Source organism: Electrophorus electricus, chromosome 3 (genome assembly GCF_041902795.1).
Source record: "Electrophorus electricus isolate QZ-2024a chromosome 3, ASM4190279v1, whole genome shotgun sequence".
Lineage (NCBI taxonomy): Eukaryota > Metazoa > Chordata > Actinopteri > Gymnotiformes > Gymnotidae > Electrophorus > Electrophorus electricus.
This window is the reverse complement of record NC_137499.1, coordinates 32,706,457-32,727,475: the sequence shown is the minus strand read 5'-3', so window position 1 is coordinate 32,727,475 and position 21,019 is coordinate 32,706,457. Positions and strand designations below refer to the sequence as shown.

General features: G+C 40.4%; 1 protein-coding gene across 2 annotated transcripts; it reads right to left on the bottom strand.

Moving 5' to 3' along the window:
- Positions 1–5,181: 5,181 nt before the first annotated feature.
- unm_sa1261 (un-named sa1261) lies at positions 5,182–19,165 on the bottom strand. 2 transcript variants are annotated; one of them, XM_027003336.3, is made up of 4 exons: positions 18,921–19,165; positions 14,259–14,481; positions 10,919–11,121; positions 5,182–8,156 (listed from the first exon to the last, which is right to left on the bottom strand). In XM_027003336.3, the coding sequence occupies exons 2-4, from the start codon at positions 14,428–14,430 to the stop codon at positions 7,296–7,298; spliced, it is 1,236 nt and encodes a 411-aa protein (XP_026859137.1). In that variant the 5' UTR covers positions 14,431–14,481; positions 18,921–19,165; the 3' UTR covers positions 5,182–7,295. The 2 variants fall into 2 exon arrangements, with proteins under 2 accessions (XP_026859137.1, XP_081567300.1); XM_081711174.1 differs by lacking the exon at positions 18,921–19,165 and adding an exon at positions 15,115–15,797.
- Positions 19,166–21,019: the final 1,854 nt, after the last annotated feature.

The following is a 21,019-nucleotide window of genomic DNA, read 5'->3' as shown; positions in this document are numbered from 1 at the left end:
TTATAGTATATTTTACAGAATTCTTTATTTTCGTTTACATTTACGGCATTTGGTACACGCTGTTATCCGGAGTCACTTACAAAGGTGCTTTATCTGAATTTGACAGTTGTTTCAATATTTCAACTGAAATCCTAACTTATTTCAATAATTCAAAGCTGTCTTGATGCATCTAATCCATTTATGTGTGTGTGTGTGTGTGTGTGTGTGTGTGTGTGTGTGTGTGTGTGTGTGTGTATGGAGACTAGGTGCTAGGTCTAAGTTAGTCAGTGTTATTGTGTGTCAAAGTCTGTCACAGTGTACTACTAGTGCTAGCACATAAACACTTTAACAGTATACCAAACTATGACACTATAACTAAATACCAAATTAGATTTAGCATTCACACATAATGATGTATAATAATAGGGTATGATAGATTATGACACTATGACTAATGTAGACCTAGCATCGATACATTGTGATCGATACTGTGATTAACCTGTACTAGCACTTACACACTGTGACAGAGTATGACACACAATGACACTGACTAACCTAGAGTTAGCACCTAGTCTCCATCAGTTTGGCCTACAATGTAAGCTGAGGAATTCCAGTATAAGTTCCCTGTAAATGTTTGAAGGAAGGAAGCAGGCAATAAATCAGGGTGGAACGCCACTGTAGGCCATTGTGTTTCTACACTCAGCCTGCTTCTCCATTTTACAGAGAAAGTGGCCACTTCATGTCACTGCATTGCTGCATTGCTGAGGTGTTGATAACTCCTGCATATCTTATTTGAAGAGACCTAATGGTCTGGCTGGATCAGAAGCGCTAGCAATGTATTAGCCCAGCAACTAGTTATCACTAGACAGTGAATTTGAGAGAGTGCTATATATTTTTGAAATTTGTGCGTAAACAACGGTTTTTAAACATGGAAGTAGCTGGACTACTTGCCTAGTCTAATTATACCAAAGTGAGTTAGCTACATTTCCTGTGAAGGCAGGAGTGTCGTGGATTAAAATAAATCATTAGAATGCCAAAGTGCATGCTGGTGGTGTCATTAGTGGAATGAAAAATCAATGACAGTGTGCAATCTCTACCCAAATCAGTTTCATGCTAGGTTGCTAAGGTATCTGCTGGAATCTTTCCTTTTAGAAACTCCACATAGCTAGTGTGAGGAGGCAAAAAAAAAAAAAAAAATGCTTTGTCTTTCAGCGCTCTGTGAGCAACCCAATAGCAGTGGTGGTGTCACTCTGACCTATAGCATAGCATGGCCAGCTTCCCCTCTACTGTCTCATCATCTTGTTGAGCTCAGAGTAGAGTATCTCTCCCCTGACTAAAGCAGAGGATTCAAGGTGTTTCGTGTGTGTGTGTGTGTGTGTGTGTGTGTGTGTGTGTGTGTGTGTGTGTGTGTGTGTGTGTGTGTGTGTGTGTGTGTGGTTGTAGTTTTTGCAGGGGGGTTGCCTATACTTCATCATGTTCATTTTTAGCAGCAGATGTTTGGCACTGTTGCCTTTGGGAACAGGTGGTGCATTTCCTGGCTGTGCTTGAGTGGATATATTCAGCTTCGTTCTTATGATGTGTGAAGACTGGCAAGATATGCGCACTCACTCCATCAATTAATTGATGTATTTTATATGCCACATTGCACTCCAAGTAGAGATGCAGGGACTGGTCCCTGCCATGGGTGGTTGCCTGAGGCATTCTTAGGACATCGTCAATTGTAGAGATGCAAAGTGCCAAGCCACGAACAAAGGGAAAATAAACAGAGTGACAAAGTTATGCTGCAAAGGAACATGACTTTTCAGAAGGGAATTTCTGAATGAAGGGAATTTCCCATGAATGCACAAAGCTGAATTAACAGTGTAATTCAGCTTTGTGCATTCATGGGAAATTCCCTTCTGAAAAGTTCAACTATTCAGCAAGCAGACTATGTTTAGAAGCAGACCAGGGCTTCATGTACCAAACGCTTCATAGTGTTAAGATTATCTTAAATGAAAGAGCCAGTGTTCCGTGTCATACTTACTCTACCATTTAATGATGATCTTTGTGTTATGATGCTTTTGGGAAACCAGCATAGTTTTTACAGTAGTCTGTAAATGACACATTCATTTTATTGGTAAACTACATTTAGATGATAGTATTTTTAAGCACATTTCTAAGTCCTTAAATCAACTTGCGCTCCAGATGAAATGCCTCCTAAAGCACTAGTTAAAGTGGAATTTAAACTCAAATACCTTTGGACAAAAGAAAGTGGTTCTTGTCTGAGCTGCTAATTGACCAAGGAAACTAACATTTGGAGCAGCAAGTAAAACCTCAAATATTAACAGCTCATTCAACAGTACACTGCCCTTCCTCTGAACAGTGTGCATGACAGTTTCTCAAGTAAAGTTCTACCTCTATATGCCATTTTCCATGGTGTACTTAGGCATGAATAATTCTTCTTGCTTATTTCACCCATAAACTATGGTGAGATGGGGAGGAGGGGGCTGTATCTCAGTCATGCATGTTCAAGGTTGGTATATAATGGTGTTGATGCCTGCAGCGGTTGTCGTAGGCTTCTCTAGTTCTGTATGCTAACGTTATCTCAGCTCTCACAAATGCTAATTTGACCCCATCACAAGTGTAATTCACATCACTTTAGCTCTGGATTGTTCGAGTGATTTTTTTTTCTTCTTCTGTCTCTCTTTCTTTTAGAGAGAATAGCAACTTTTTACAAAGATGATATGAGTGCATATTCAGGATGACAATATAGATCCTTTAACAACAGTCCTTTAACAGTAACTGCATGCTTAACTTGCAAGTCAATAGGGTCTGCCTGGTATGAGAATGGTGCTTTGGCAAAGTCTACACATAAATGAGTGTGGAAAGCTTTTTGGATCGGGCTCTTAATAAGGCCGTCAATCAGCACGGCCTACCACGTGCCTGTGATGAATCATATGCTATCAAACATACGCTATTGCGTGTAAACGGCCCACATCACAGTCTCATGATGAATAGTACTCATTGCATTTGTGGCACATATTCTCCAGGAGTCTATTCAAGACTCCCAAGAAAGCTGTCATTATGTTGTCTCAAACCAGAATCCATTGTAGCCTAATAGCAGATGGCTGCTTTCAGTGGTCTTATCATGATTCTGTTGCACATGCAGCCTTTCTAAGCTTGTGCACTCAGCTCCATGTTGAAATAGCAGTTCCTGTCCTTGGAGAGCTGTATCTCAGAGGGCAAACCCGTCTGGCATCTCAATTAACAGCATGTACTCACACATTACTCTTAAAGGATGTCTTTATCCACTGCCAGACTATGTTCTCACATCATCTCTCTAGATGCAGTTAGAATGTTATGAAGCGGTGTTTTTGACTAGTTTCTCTAATTAGGGCATGACATCTTAATATTCATGAGATGTGTAAAGGTGACAAGATGCCACTGACATTTTGGTTAATGTCACTTAGGATGTCCCATGTTTAAAGTGAATGTCAGTTTTATATATAATACATAATGGATGAAACAGAGTTTCAGACAGCAGGAGGTAGTAAATGTGTCTACTCCATGCAGACATTGACATCAAACTTTTTCTCTTAAATTATTATTAAATGTGCTAAATGTCTTGTTGCAGTAGAGAACATTTATTATGTTTTGGATGCATCCAGCCACTTTTGTGGCTTTTCTGAAGATTTCAATGCACCTCAAATGAAAGTCTCTTTGCCTGATTGTTGACCTTTGAACCCAACCCAAAATGTCATTTGTCCATCTTCACACATAAATTTAATTCTCCTTTAGTGTTCACTAGCAATGTCCCTTCCATCTCTTCATGCATGGGGTTAAGAGTTGAATACTATCATGTGGCCTTGCAGGTACATGTAACTTTCATTTCTCTGAAAAACACCACCAAGTAATATTGTACATTTCAGAACACCTGTATCTGTATTTGCATAAACTGTCCTCTATACCCTGTGGGTTCACTTTGCCCTAACCTATGGCATGAGGTTTAGCAAAGGTTTACTAGCCACTTTTCATTTAAACTGCTACTGTTGACTACTGCTCTATAAAGTCCTGTTTTACATTATCCATACAGACGTCTGTATAGATTAGTAAGATTAAAGCTGTGTAATTTGTGATTTTTTTCATATATAAAAACTATTCTTATTACATAAATATCTCACCAGTATGTTGACTGGATGTAAAAACTGTATGTCTATTGTAAAGCATCCTTGGGTTCTGAGAATGGCACTATTTAATTGTAACTTTATTTATTCATTAATTCATATTAGAATGTGTAGTTTGCAAAGAATTTCACATTTGAATTTGAGGCATGTTCATACTAAACTTTTGAGGCTTTTTGAGACCTGGTCCAATGTACTGTGCTTCATCTGTTTCTAGACCATTTTCAAGCTTTTTGCTGTAGGAAGAGGTGCATTTGACAGTACTATCTGACATGTTGAAGTAGTAATGTATCACGTTAAATATGTTTAAACATTCATTGAGTCACTGATGTGCAGCTTTACACAATACCTAATCAAGTTGTTCACTGAGTTCCTTTATAGTATATATATGTTATGAGTTTACCCCAGGTTTATGACCATTCATGGAATTGTTTATGAAATATTTAGTAACAATTTCCTGGGATGTTGCGATAGCTCATTTTCAGGGGCAGGAGATCTCCTCCCTCCTCCCAGCCTTCCACTCCACTCTAACCCTTCAGACAGATAGAAGAAGCCGAGATAGCACTCTTACTGCCCTTTTTCCGTTCAGAATGTGCCGGAAAGGGCAGAACTCACAGGTTTGCTTCTGCCGAAGCCTCACATTAGGCATGAAAAGTCAACAAGGCCTCATTCAGTGACTTAAACCCTGCAGCAAATCCACTGGGTCACAGCAGGTACAACTAGGTTGTCACCAAGACACAGAGGAACAACAGGAACACCATTATACAGTTAACAGGATGTGAGCTTAGTGACATGTCTTTGCTTTTGTGTGTGTGTGTGTGTGTGTGTGTGTGTGTGTGTGTGCGTGCGTGCGTGCGTGCGTTTATTTTTTATAAGGACAAAATAGCACAGTTATTTCTCAAATCGACTCTTTTATCAAGTGAAGGAAAAATAAAATTTCTTCTATGTCTGTAGGTTCCATGAATGGGGAGAACATCTTGGATAAGATCTAAATAATGAGTCACATTCAAATACTTGTGACTTTAACTCAAAAACAAAACTCTTCTATAGCATATGTATTTATTTCCACAAGGTCTTTCCAGAACAATATTAAAACATGCAAATATTTCTGGAAGTCACAATACACAATTTCAACAATTTTGTGGAGGATAATGTTTGGCAATATTTTCTTTTTTCAGAACAAAAAACAGATTTTCTGTGCAAGATAGTTGAATTTACTGAGGTTCAACAACAGTCTGAGGGCACAACATGGCCAAGAAATTGTTATCTAACACTCTGTAACTTTGATTTAGGATGCATGTAGGCCTATAGCACAGAGAGCATAAGAGAAATCCTAGTTTTTTTTTAATTTAGCTCATTTTCAATTCCATCAATAGATCAATCTAGGCAAACTTGTGCTACAGCAAAATATCACAACAATTATTCTCACAAATCTAAAATGTAGCACAGTTAAAATCCCCTTTCACATAGGTTTTATATCCATGCGATTTCAAAAATGTCCCCTTTTGACAAATATTTGTTGCCAATCTCTGAACTTGATTTAAAAAACACTGCTACTGTCTTTATCAAAACAGAGAACATAAACTCATTCAAAGCCCTAAACCAAGAGTCTAAAACCATGCTATAAAAAAATCTCTGTTCAAATCATGACATAGCAGAAGTCAAGGTTTGTATATGAATTAGATCTTCCATTAAAATAAATCTTGTTTTAGATTATTAGTGTTTTAAAAAGCTGTGTAATTCAGTCAAAATTAGGCAGATGATATGGAGTGTCAACTGGAACCTTCAGATCTTTTTATATCTAGCTTTAGAACCAAATGAATTGCCTGCTGTGAGTAATAACAGCTATCAGTTTGAGTTCTAAGTGTGATTTTGCTTCTTTTGTTAACCTTTTTATTATTTTTAATTAGAACCTTGGAATTATAAACAACGCAGCACTTTCATGCGTTATCGGTCTCTGTCCTTTTGTCTTAGTATGCATTTCAGTAACCTATAACAGATAATCTGCAGTCCTTCATTCTCTTTAAATTACAAGACTCAAACTTGGTTGTTTGGAGATATTACACAGTATAGGCCTTTCATATACCTGAGAAATCCATAAAAACACCTTCAAGTCAGCAGGATCCATTCGGAATGTTCCATCTTTACTCAAAAAACAGTCAAGTGACAGCATTCTACTACTTCTCAAACCATAATCAAGTGGTTCTGAAGCACAATGGTACCACTGTTTCTGAATCACTTGGTTGGGGAACACAGCTCTATTTTTAAATGGTCTAAACCCTCTGTGTGCGCGGGGTGACAACAGGCATGTGTGTGCACTGTGATCACATCGACATCACCCATGCAGCCCAAACCTTGCTCACCGTGAGAAGACCAATTGAAAACAAAATCTGCTGACTCACAAATGCACCACACTGCAACACAGAGATAGTGACATGCATCTACTCTTCAAAGACATTAAGATGAGGTCTTGGTGATGTTCTGATCTACAAAGTTTTGGTTTAGAGGAAGTAAACAGTTTTTACAATGCAACTCACTGCAAAAGCAACTGGGTATTATTATAACTCCATAATGCTACATTATAAAATAAATAGCAAAATGTCAAAAGTACAGGACCAAAATAAATAATGCAACAAAATAACAAAGAGAAACTACATTTTTAGTATTAACCCACTGAACAGAAAAGTACCACTTCCAAAAATCAGATTTTCAGTCAGTTTTGAGATCAGTCTCTTCCACATTCTAGTTTTTGTTTCTGATCTATTTTGACCACTTTTTTGCAAAATATTTAACATATTGCTTTATGATGATCTGATGATTTTTCACCAGAAAAGAACACCTTTTTTTGCACCATGGTAGACTGATTACATGTGGAAATATGTGGTACAAATCCTCAGCTATACAGTCAGTGGGACGGGATTGTCTTCCACCCAGGTCGTTCCCTCAGAGATCTTCATCATAAGGAACAATTACAAAAACAACAAGGGAACTCTGCCTGGAACCCTCTGTAGAATGCTTTCACAGTGTCCTGCACTCATCATGGGCTACAGAACATTTCCTGCTTACGGTTCCTCCATTTGAGGACTCGAGTGCTCTGTCTGGCCCGCTCGTTCTCAGTGTGTGAGTACATCTAAAGTGCATCGGCTCCTCTCTCCTCTACACGCAGATTTCAATAGGTGTGGCCACCAGGATGCGACCACCATTGCCGTTGCTGTCACGAGCAACACGCTCATAGCCACTGGTGGAGGAGGGAGAGCCATTTGTGGACATGGTAGAATAGTGTGCTGCCACAGGCTCCATAACAATGCCGTTCTTGGTGCCAGCACACCCAGGCGACAGGCTCTGCTGCTTCAGGCGGTCCGCCAGCTCGTCCTCTTCTGAAGAAGAGGAGCTGAGCTCGGCCAGGTGCCCGTTGACCACTGCACCACCATTGGTGTTGGTGGCGGCTCCAGGTGACACAGCCGCATTGCCATTCTCGGTATCCAGCATCCAGCAGTGACCAAAGTAACCAAACACGTCCTTGACGGAGCAGCGGCGCTCTGGGGCGATGGCCAGCAAGCGGCGGAACATGCGCAGCGCCTCGCCGGTGAAGCGACGCCACTGAGACGGCACAGCACCCAACCGTCGCCGCCGCTGCTGCCAGCGCACAAATTCCTCGTAGAAGGTGTCACACGGCATAGCTTTCTCCCATGGGAAGTTTCCTGTGAGCATGCAGAAGAGCAGCACGCCGAAGGCCCACACGTCTGTGCTGTAGTCCACGCAGAAGCCCTCCTGCCGCCCTGCATCGCACAGCTCGGGTGCCGTGTACGGGATGGTGCCGCTCACACGTTTCACTGGCGAGCCAGCCCTCCGTGTCATTCCAAAGTCGGACAGCTTCACCTTGCGACACTCCCGGTCGAAGATGAGGATGTTCTCGGGCTTGATATCACGGTGCACCAGCTTCTTGCCATGCAGGTAGTCCAAGGCGATGGCCACCTGGTGCACACAGCGCTTGGCCACACTCTCCGGGAGCCCCACCTGCACAGGAAGATGAGCCAGGCAGATGGAATGAGCGGCTCAATGGGACACAACAAACTGTTACCCAATAACAGTATCAGAATCTACACTGGCGGCCAGGACTGGAGCTATTGGAGCCCCCGCATCAGCAATCCCCATCCACAGTAAGCCAGGGACTCACTGTACCATGCCAGCAAGACTCCATGGAACATGTTATACTCATTAAATGCTACCTGCAACTTGGAGTTGATATTTGTCAAAACACCTGCTATAAATATCTCAGGAGGTTTCAGGAATAAACATTACACTAAGAAAACATAATAATTGTTCAAACTTGAAATCTGAGGATTTAGAGGTCTGATTTTCTCATTTTATTTCATTGTAAAGACCTCTGCTATAATTAAAATGAAATACTGATTAATGTATCACTGAAGAGAAAAAAATAAAATTATATACACACACACACTTCAGACAGAAGGCTTAAATAAAACTATAATAAGATACAACTATAATAAACTACAATAATGCTAATAATGTAAATTTTTTTAGGTATAATTTCTTAAACTGTTGGGCACCTTGTCTTCAAAATGAGTCACATCTTTTCCATTGGTTCCACTGCTTAGCAATATGGGCAGAGGCCCTTTGTCATATTTTGTTAATTCAGAGATAGGGTTCGCATGACCTGCTTGAAGTTGCAAATCATATGTCTCAGATTTTAACCCAGTCTCAATGCTTTGTGTAACACTTATATCATTTTGTGCCATTTAATGTTTTGGTTTTTTTGTTTGTGCTACTTTGGTTTTTGAGATATAAATCCAAATTTGTTTATATAGGTGTATAGGTGTGTAATCTGCACCCCGTAATGCTGGTGACATAATCAATGTAAAGAAACATACAAAAAAATAAATAAATAAAGAAGCACAAACAAACCGGCGCAAAGCGATTGCGAGCAGTATGTTTAAAATCTGAGACATATATGGGGTGCCAACTTTATGCTAATCACATACCCATGTAAACAAAGTTTTACATCTCAGAAATTATAGCAGTGAAAAATACAAATGAAAAATTAAACAGCACAAACGACTGAGACGAGGTTGATTAAAATCATGACATAAGCGGTGCCAGCCCCACATGGCATGCCAGCCTCAGGATGGCATTCACGTCTATGCTGCTTTAGCTCGTTTGGAGCTCTTTCATGAGTCCTAAGGATAGGAGGGAAATAACGTGCTACATTTACTCCGTTACATTTACTTAAGTACATTTTTGAACAAATTATACTTTAAGAGCTGTTTTAAAATAGTATACTGTATACTCTTACTCGAGTCCATTTGCGAGGTCAGAACTGTACTTTTACTCCCTTAATTCGTCAACGTTCCTCCCGTTACATTTAAAATGTTTTTTTTGTTTGTTTGTTTTTTACATCTTGTACGTTTTGTTCGTAACCTGTCAAGTGTGGGAAGGTTGGTGAAATCACTAAATATTATCAATGAGTTAAATCTGTAAAGATGACCGAGTGTCACCGCTTTGCTTCAGTACGTTCGACAACTAGACACTTCAGTAGACCGACATAACGAACAGGCACATTTTCCGGCGTGGGAAAAATAGCTCACATTTTTCTAATGTGCATTATTAATGTAATATAAAAGTAATGTGTGGTCCGATATATGAGAATATATGGATGACATCAATAATATTCTGAGAAAGAAAATGGCTAGCTACCTAACCTACGTAGCTAAACTACAAGCATCAGAAAAAGCAGCTGAACTGAACTCATGGCGTGCAGCAATGCACACCCCATTTTGAGGCCCATTTTCAAAATTATAAAGGTTTCAAGGTTATTAAAAGGTTTGCTATTGATTTTATATATTTATATTTTTTCGACTACAGGCGCAATTGTTAGCTAAGCACCGTAGCATATCTAGCCAGCCAGTCGGTCTGGCTAATCGTTCTTCTAATTGCAAGTTAAATATAACGAGCTGTAAAATGTAGTAAAATGCCTTTGGCAAGAGCTCGAAATATTCCCACAGACTGTAGCTACTAATCGCAAAGTGATTACCAAATCCAGTGCGATGCTTGTGGTTTATATTATATGCACAATGTTTAGCCGCTATGAAAACAAACACAAAATAAGTAGGACAGACCCAGAGCAAAGAAAACAGTTATGTATTTTTGCACGCTGAATTCAAATATGTTTTCAGGGTTGTTGTTTTTTAAACCCATTATATTTGCATCTACATTTGCATGGCATTTAGCAGACGTGATCTACCAAAGTCCTTTTAACTGTCTACTTAAAACAAATAGTATAGAACAGATTACACTCACATATTATTATGTATAGTAGGCCTATGGAAAATCGGTACCAAGGAAAGTGGAGCACCTCTGTGTTGGCAGACTATTGCTGGACACTGAAGAGGGATATTTCTGAAGCCAAATATTCACAAAATTCATACACTTGTACAAGACTGTACATTTTTTTTATGTGTAATAACAGACTTATTTATGAATAAGGAATATGTATTTATTTTAATTTTCACTTAGAAACTATGCCAGAGAGAGACATCTTTAAAACAGAATTGAATTCAGTGTAAAAAGAACTATGAGGACCACATTTTTTTTTGGTTTTTTTTAAACAGATACTTTTACTTAAGTAATAATTTAAATGACTACTTTTACTTCTACTTGAGTAATTATTGTTTTAAAGTAACAGTATTTTTACTTGAGTACAGTCTTTGGCTACTCTACCCACCTCTGGTCCTAAGATGAGTCACCTTCATCACACTCACCTGTGGGGGAATGATATCAAAGAGGTCTCCAGCTAGCGCATATTCTTGGGCAAAGATATAGTACTCGTCTGTCTCAAAGGCAACGCCATACATGTTGATGATGAAGGGGCATGGTGAAAGATAGAGAGAGATGCTGTACTCCCTCAGGAAGCTCTTCAGCTTTGTCGTCTTCTTCCGCAAGAACTTCAAGGCCATCTTGGTGCCTGTGGGAAGGAGGTGCCAGGGAGTTACGGTGACTTGCGCTTTTACTGTGCTATAGTCTGTTCTGCAGCCTCATGGAGCTGAAATATCACTAAATGTGACCTAACTAGCCACACTCCGGGCTGAGTCTGGGAGTTCAGAAGAAGGAGAATCTTTCTGGCCAGAGTCGATACATTTCCAAAGGAAGAAGTCTGTCATATTTTTAAAACTAATTGTGTGTCACCTAAAGAAGCTGTTCCAAGATGAATAATATCCTATTTTAAATAGGTTTATTTGAACAGAATTAGTCATAATCTCCTACATTGTTTTTCTTAAAAAAATTAAAATAAAAAAAAAGATTATGTACATTCCTTTGATGTTTAAAAAACTAAATACATATTGCTACTGTAAAACATCCAAACTTCCCAAAGAAATACATCAAAATGAAATACTTTAATTCAGTTAAGTTGTTCATTATTAGCATTTATTGCACTGTATCACATTTAATTTGTGAATTAGATATGTATTTAATATAGGCACATATGAATGTTAGAATGCCTCCAAATATGTGTGTCAGATATAAAGACATGTAAACACATGTTAAAGACAATGCTACTATTACAGAGATCAAAGCACACAGAACTTGTGCAATTCGCAGAACTCTTGTAGTTACATTAAACAGTTCTGCTGGGAGATGGCTCTGAGTCTGTCCAGCGTGCCTTCCATCCGTGTCGAGGACAATCTTGGATGGACTAAGAACATCTTACAAATGACTTATGATATTTTCATTATCTCTGACACTACCTTTTTACCTTCGAAGGGCAGACTCCACTCTGAAATCCTCCACAGACCGAGATTCCTTTGGGGCTTTGTTGGAAAAAAGCTGCTGGGAATTTATGTGGAGGGCCTGAATTGTGGGAGGATTGCCGCTTCTTTGTTATTACATAATGCAAATGGCACAAATCAGGACACAGGCCCATCTATCAGAGTAGGGACCAAAAAAAGGCTAAACAAAAGCCAAGAAGAGCCATCTCGTTGTCTGCTACTGTGCCTTCCCTACACTGACACCTGTCTAGTGCAGATGTGTCACTGAATCTGAAAGGCAAATAAGTGGAGCAGTGTCCCGAGAATTGGCACACTGTTTGAGTGAAGAAAGCCAACATTAAAGCCTTTGTCTGTCAGGTGTCTTCATTCTGAATTTGCTTTAAACAGTACTCAGTAAATGTTCAGTGATGATGCAATAATCTAAGTAGAGAATTACTTATTGTGAATACCAGAATTGTCACAATTAGTCCCTCCCAGATTCCGTGTTCTGTGTTTTCCCTGTCTTGTATATTTTAGTTCCATTCCAAACCCTGTGTTTCCTGTGTCTTGGCTGTTCATTGTTTAATTTAGTGGTTGTGTTTATTTGAATGGTTGTGTTTATTTTAATCTGTGCGTTTATGTGTTTAGTGAATGTTTTTGAAAGCCCGTCTCTGTATACCTGTAAGTTTGTACTCTGCGTATCCTAGCCTTCGTGTTTCTTAGCCCCGAGTTTTCCCTAGTCTTTGTCATAGCCTGCTTCCCCTTCTTGCCTTCGTGTGTTTTGTTTGTTTGCTCATGTATCCATGTACTTTCCATGTTGACTCTGTGACCCTGGACTACTACAACAACTCTGATTTTCAATTTGCCCATAATAAATCTTGCTCTTCTCCACACGTGTCCACCTCCTTACTGCTCACCATTACAAAAATAAAAAAGGTTAATTTACCAATGCTGACTTAAGATCTCTTTTCTGCACTACTTCTCAGTCCTCTAAAATATTTATTCTGAAATGATTAATCCCCTCTCCCCTAGTCTGTATGTTGCTTATTTCTGAATGGCACTTTATTCTCTAACATCTACTACACTCAGCAGAATGTGGAAGTATATAACCAGTGTCTTTAAACCAGACTACTAATGATAGTGCAGAAAACTCCAGGCTCTCATGGTTATGAAACTGTAATGGAATGACAGCAATTTCTCAGACACAGGAGAGCTTCATTCTATGCCATGCGCTGTATTATTTTACATCATACATGCAGCAGAAAATGCTTGTGCACGTGTGTGTGTCTGTGTTTTAAACATTAAAATCTGACCCCTGTGATGTGCACCATTGTATATCATTGTGTTGCATTAAATTGCATAAGACAAAATAATTAACATTGTAACATTTAATATCTTCAGCAGTGGAGCACCTCACAGCTTTGCGGAAGTGTTTTAACTGGCTGTGCCCCTGTTTGAGAGTGGATTCTACGCCCCAGCAACCAATGGGAACTTCAGTGGTACCCAGAGCAGCCGTCTTTTTTTGTATTGTCTCCTCCTCATTTGCATAAATTCAAGTCGTATAGAACAGACCCCTCTCAGTTTTCTTTGGGTGCATGAGCTGCCTGTTGATATGGGATGTGGGAGTGTGGATGCTTAGGGCCATCTGTGCAGTTTTCTCATGTCACAAGCCCCTAAGAACACCTCTTTATGCAAAAAATTGAACTTGGGGGTTTGGGGTGCCAACAGATGGCGTGTTTCTCTGTTGGTCCTTTAAGAATCCTAAGGACCCAAGAACTCCGCAGCCTGTGCTCTACAGGCTGGAGGGACTGACAAGACACAGCAGAGACACCAGTGTCATGTGACCCGGGCTGCTCCTGCTTTAGGCTTTCATCAAAGGGCATTAACACTGCAGCCAGGAACAGATGGCTAGAGTCTGGCCACTGTCACAGGCAGGTTAGGCAAATGTTCTAGGGACAGAACATTTGGATGAGCTGTCTGGATCCTGTGCTGTTTTGTAATGCTGAGCTCTAAAGACTACACTGCATGGAACTTAGATTTGACAGAAGATGCCTAAAAGCAGCAGGGCATTAAGGAAGCTGAGCACCAGAGGTCAGGGATGAGATGAAGGGGTATTGGTTAAGAGGTCAACACAGAAAATTTTATTAATCATGAAAGTGTATGAGTCAACAAGAAACATGTTGTGTTATATGTGTATGTAAAGTTCCCTAGCTACACTTCTGTGAGTGTGTGTATTGTTTACTGTAGAACTATTTTTTTGTAGAAAATGTAGAATGCTAGAATAGGAAACAATAATTATTCATAATTCTATTTGCAGAAACAGTAGAAGAAGGCCAGAGGTAGGCCATACGCCTACCTCGGATCTTGTGGACAACTAGATCCACCTTGCCATAGGTGCCCTTGCCCAGTTCTCTGATAACCTCATAGTACTTATTGATGTCCAGTTTCTCCAGGTTCTGGGCTGCAATAAGCTGCAGCTCCTCCAGGATGTCGATTGAATCACGGGACACGAGGGGGCAGGAGCTCATTCTTCCAGTTGGAGGGGTCAGTTACCACAGGTGATGTGTTGACCAGCAGCTCTTAAGATGAGAACAGGGAAAAGAACAGAAAGAGATGAGAATACCATAACCCGGGACACAAAAGAGTTTATTAGTCTGATTATTAGTCTGTTCTGGTGCTTTCTTCATCACAGAATTAATCCAATTCTCTACACAGACACACATGCACAAACATGAATTTCAAAGTGACAAAGTTCAGGGAAGGCTGGTATCTAAACCAAACAAGTTTATTATATAAACTTTGGCATCCTGCAGTAAATGCTGATCTAAATTCACTGCCTGCAATGCCTTTTATGCACAAGCGCTTTCTACAGAGCAGAAGCAAGAAGCAGAACACAACACAAGAAATACAAGACACAAGGAAGACAAGTTGACAGTAAGTCAAAATCCCCTCTCAGATCTCTTCAACACATCATTCCTTGCTGCTTGCTGTTTACTTTTGTGACACACAGAGGAAAAAAGATTTTGCACGTTACATAACAATAATGAACATTTTGCTTTTACTAAAGTCCCAGTTGGGCTTGTCTATACAATATAACCTAGAGTGTTTGATGACATATTATTGGACTGTACTCAGCTGACAGGTTTCTGCACCATTCCTGCCCTCAGCCAAGAGTGCAGCATGATTTCTGAATGACTGAATAGACTTAGTACCTATGGCCTGCCAGTGCTCACTAATGAAGACAAATGTGTTGAATGAGGCTAGATATTGCACATCTTGTCCATACACGCCATCTGTGGACATCTGAGGGTGCACGTGTGTGTCTGAGTGAGAAAAAGATAGATTCCATTCAGTCATGCTAAATGACTACACTTTCACCCATATAGAGCAAGGGACACACATAAATGCACACACTCACAGTGTCATGTATCAAAGCTAACTACTCTCTCTCTGTATTTCTCTTTCTCAATCCTGCTCCTTTGCAACAGTGGGGAGATTCACAGAAGACAAATATACTTTTCAATATATCTCATGGGAACAGTTTCAATAAGGCATGGCCTTAAAAAATAGCCAGCCTATCCTTCTATGACAAACAGTTGCACATGTTCTATTTGCCTGCACAGTGCTGTGCTCTGAGGTTCAGTCAGAAGCTGGCCTCTTCCAGAGTGTACTGTAACCAGTACATAAGCCTGCCTCATGCCAGCTTCACTTGCAAAAATCTGTTGTGCAATTCTGCCTCCTTTCCACCCTCCACCCCAACACTACACCATGCATACCACCCTCCACCCAACACTACATCACTCATACCACCCACCACCTCAACACCACACTACGCATACCACCCAACACCCCAACACCACACTGCTCATACAACCCACCACCCCAACACTACATCACTCATTCCACCCACCATTCCAACACTATACCACTAATACCACCCACCACCCCAACACCACATCATTCATATAACCCAACACCACGCCACTCATACCACTCACCACCCCAACATTACATCACTCATGCCACCCAACACCACACCACTCATATCACACACCACCACACCATTTCAACACTACACTACTCATATCACCCAACCAGTCCACCCCAACACCACACTACTCATACCACCCACCACTGCTACAAAAAAAAAAAGTGACCTCAAGAATCTCTAGGGTAACAAATCACTGCTGCCCACCAGAATCCTCTGCGTAGCCTTTTAAAGGTTATAATAATTTGTAACAGCTTAATCAATATAGTGGCGTTTTACAAGACTGTGCAGCCACTCCAGCTTAAATGTTAAGATGTCCAAGTGTAATCACATTATAAGTGAACAATATCTAGAAATTATAAGTGATATTCTCTCTGCCTCAAATCTTTTGTAGTTGTCGTGACATTCAATCAGGTTCCAGTAAACCTGGAACGTTCTGCAGTTTTTACAGTGTTCTGTATAGCAGGGACATATATGGGAGTGTCTATAATGCTCATGATGCCACAGCTGTGGCTATGCCTTCCTCTTTGCTGATTCTTTAACCTTTAAAGCCTTGAGTCAAGCTCCTCTTTGCTGTAGAACATAATAGACTCAGACTGTGTGTGTGTGTGTGCGTGTGCGTGTGCGTGTGCGTGCGCGTGCGCGTGCGCGTGAGTGTGTGTCTGTGTCTGTGTCTGTGTCTGTGTCTGTTTGGATGAGTAGTCCCTCTCCACTGAACAGCTAATCCAGCAACAAGCAGACATCTCCAGGCAGTCCTGCTGACTCAAACTAAAGCCACAGGCTCACAACACTTGGCTCTCAACAACACAATCAAGCCTCAAAGTTGCATCCTTTGTTAGCCCATAAGGAAATGTGCTTGAGCAAATGAAGAACATGCTTGTGATCCACCGCTTGCTCAGAAAAACTTTAGAAATTAATTTTGTAATAATGAGGACTTTCAATCATCTTTCATTGGCTCTCTAGCTTTTCTGAAGCCTAGAGCTCATAAAACACCAGTTGTTACTGTGAAACTAGTGCACTTGAGTTAAGCATAATATTATAGATACCTCACCTGCTACATGTTCAGACTACAGAGCTATGGGGCTGAAAATATGGAGTCTCTGTAATAGACAGTGAAGATACAGCCATTCATATTCATGTTATGGCAATGTATACTCTAAATGTATATTTACATTTCAGAATTTTCAGTGATTCCCTTTGGTTATGGTGAGTGACCCAAATTAACCATACACAGAAAAAGCATGTTCGCATGTTCGCATCAAACATGTTCGCATCAAACAAGTTCGGAAGCCTTACTACCAATTATTTTACAGTGAAAATGCCAAATACTGATGATATCTATTGTCGTGATTCACAGAGCTGAAGATCATATATTGATCATATATTGCTCCCTCTCTTAGCTTGAAGGCAGACCATGGAAGCCATATTAAGTGCAAGTTTACTTGCTGTACACACACACACACACACAGTGTTGATGGAGCCTTGGAGCACATTAAAGGCAGCAGGCCAGGCAGGGCCAGTGTCACCAGCGCACTTGCCCTTTGCATCTCTCTGTGGTGGTTCATCCACTCTCATCTTCACTCACACCAGACGCATCTCTGTTTTCCACACATGCCTAGGACCATGCACAACCTAGCTCATTTGCATATGAGCTTTGTAGAAATGCCTCTGCAGACCATATTCTGGCAGCTCTACACAGCAGGTCTCTTTAACAACCTCATAATGACAGCCCTCCTCCACGGGTCAGTGTAACAACCTCGTTATGGAAACTCTATGCAGGAGGTTACTGTAACAAACTCATTATGACAGCCCTAGTCAGTGGATTGTTGTAACAACCTCATTATGGAAGTTCTATGCAAGAGGTCATTGTAAGAACCTCATTATGACATCTCTATGCAGCAGCTAGCTGCAACAAACTCATTATGACAGGTCTGTGCAGCAGCTCGCTGTAGCAAAGTCAAACTACTGAGAGCACACTAGAAGTATAACACCTCCCTCTCAGCCAAATGCTTGGCTAAAGTCAGAACTGCAATAATGATGAGCTGTGAGCTCAAATAAGGCTCGCTCACAAAACATTTTCTTTCCATGAGGAACAGAGAGCACAGGATGTGCATATTTTTCAAGCTTAGATCATCTCCACACTCCAGTGTGTCCCTTTAGAAAGAGAAGGGGATTTGGAGGTTTATCACTTGTTCAATATTCTGTGCAACTCTGTCAGTGGCTTTGGAAATGAAGCAACTGGCTGCTTTCAATCATTATATTGACCAGCTGTCAGTGTTTTAATAGGCATGGCTACTTGATCATCACAGCACCATTCAGTAAGCATCTGAAGCCCCTTCCATATTTGAGACCGTGTGTGTGTGTGTGTGTGTGTGTGTGTGTGTGTGTGTGTGTGTGTGTGTGTGTGCATGCGTGCATGCATGCATGCCTGTGTGAGTGTGTTTTCATGCTTGCACATGTGCATGGGTGCATATTTGTGTAATATCTCTTCAAATGCAACATATTCATAATCCTATTAACCACAATAAACATGCGTTGTTACATGACATCGGTGACATTGATAAATTAAAATCTTTTTGAGCCATTTAGATTTAAATCAGTTTCGACACCTGAAACAATGAACACAATGCTGACATACACTAAAAGATGCTCACCTATTGTTCTTATCAGTGTATCAGTCTTCCTATGCAAATATAATGTTAAATTCACAACGTAATGAGGATATTTGTCAACAATAAAAGCGAAGAGCACTGTTACAGATACTCCTGTGCAATTGCACGCATTTGTGCAGCATCACTAGAACGATTTATTGAGAACAGACAGCGCGCTGCGTTACTATTGCTACAGACCGAGGTGAGATCAACAAAAGCAGGTTTGTTTTTGAAACCAAGGATGTGAGATTACGGGACTGATCCCATAGAGAACAGCGTGCTTATTCGCCATGAACGAAGCAAAGTAAAACAAAAGCTATTTAATTAAGCGCATCTGTGTTTCCAAATGATATGTTAATATTAAGGCTGGTTTTCTTACCTTTCAAAGCGCACCGCATACAACAGCTTCCGCCGTCATTGCCTTCCGTGGTAAACTTTGATTATATGGCCATTGGCGTGAATTCGGTAGTAAACCACCTTTCCTCGTGTCTTTTGATCACTAAAAGATGCAATTTCTTTATTATGTTACTGGGGCACGCGATAGTACTGCGCGGTCGCGCACACAATCACCTTGGGTATCTCGTGCGCTGGTGCGTCTGGAGGACCGAATTGACTGGCCTATTGTCTCTTCGCTGCTGTGGATGCGACTAATGGCAGCCAGGGAGGTAGCGTAGCACCAGCCCACCGCACCCACCGGCCAATCGTAGCTCAGACTGAGAGCGCTGCCAAGTCTGTCTGTCTTAGTGGGGTTCTGTCTCCATACAGATTTCTTTTAGCATTTGCTCTGCGCATGGAAAATGAGCATCTGCAAGGTGGCGGCCGCTGCGTTGCTACACACGCTCACAAAGACATTTATAGGCATCATTTCCATCATTGCACCGCTGACTTTTGATAAACATTCTATCAAGTCCACTCTTTGATACAATTATTTATTAAATAAAATACGTACACACATAAGTGAAATCTTAAGATGATAATTTCTAGCAAATGGCTCCGATTGCGAATTGGTTGCATTCATTACACAAAATAAGATGAATGAATTAACGGAATAAATCAATCCTAGTCAATGTTTAGTTGTTTTACCTGTCATTTAACCTGTCTTTCTGTAACAATATGACCATGGGCATACACGTATATTAGAGCGAATTACTTCTTATGAAATCATGTAGCAGTAAACTGGAATCTTGTTTATTGATAACAGCTCAAGGTGGAGTTCCTGTGACTGCCCACATACAAGACTCATACAAGACTCCTCCCTTCCTTTGGCCAGTCCTTGAGAGCTACAGAACAGCACAGATTTAACTTGCCATCTAATCATCAAATCCTTATATGTGCAACAAACTGTGAAGTCTTTCTGATGTCTCATAGCACCTTTCTGGAGAGGTACTGCAGAGGGTCATCAAAGCAGTACTATATCTTGCAAATACAAAAGAAAAAATGTTCAGTATGACCTAAACATTGGGTTAAAAGAATCATTGCTCAAGACACAGTAGTCTCTCCCCTGATTTATTTGTTCTCCAAACAGTGATAGCAATTCAGTTCACTTTAGTGATAACCAGGATTCCTCAGTACAAGTATTGTAGAATTCAATATGTGCTGAGTTTCCCCTGTTGAGTGCTTGTTTCCTATGTCTACTTACAATGAACTTCACAAAGGTCATTGTGTACTATAACATATGCTACCTGTGTTTATTCCAAGGTGCTCTGTCATCAAGTTCTTATTTAGGCTAAACACACTGTTCCTTCAGTCATGCAACCTTTTTGGTGAACATCCCATTGCTTCCAGCCAAATGCACTCTGAATCTTCACTATCTACTCTGCTGAGTCCACAGGCCTGTTGCAGATCACTGGGCTTCTCACCCAAGCAGAATTTACTTTAAGCAACATTGGACAAGTTCTTTTGGCTCTGCTGAGCTGAGAATAACAAAGGGTATGTATTTTAGTCTTAACACATCATGTTTTATAATTAGTTAAAATGATGCTTGATTAATAGGCCTACCTGATAAAGCAGCTTGATTATTTTATCATTCTGTAGCACTGATGTTTTCTGCATTCATTTTTTTCTAAGAAATCTATTCAAATACAGGGCCAGCAGATTAGTAAAAAAAAAAAGTAAAATACATGTATCTGGCTCTCTGTTTGAATGCATTGTTTGATCAGTCAGCTTGAAATTTAAATAATGGGATCTTCTGGTCCTCAGAGGTTAAACTGACAAACAGCACCACACACACACACACACACACACACACACACACACACACACACACACAAACTCATGCCATCAGAACACCTGTGTACTGGGTTCCCTCTCTGGAGTCTACCATGTCTGAATATAACACAGTGACTCGTAGAATGGCTGATAGTGCTTGTATGCTGTTTGTCTCTTTCAACTTCTGTTTAATCTCTCCAGAGATGTAGCAGGTGGGATTGACTAGCTTCTACTTCTGAATCTGACAAACAGCATGCAAGCCCTATCAGC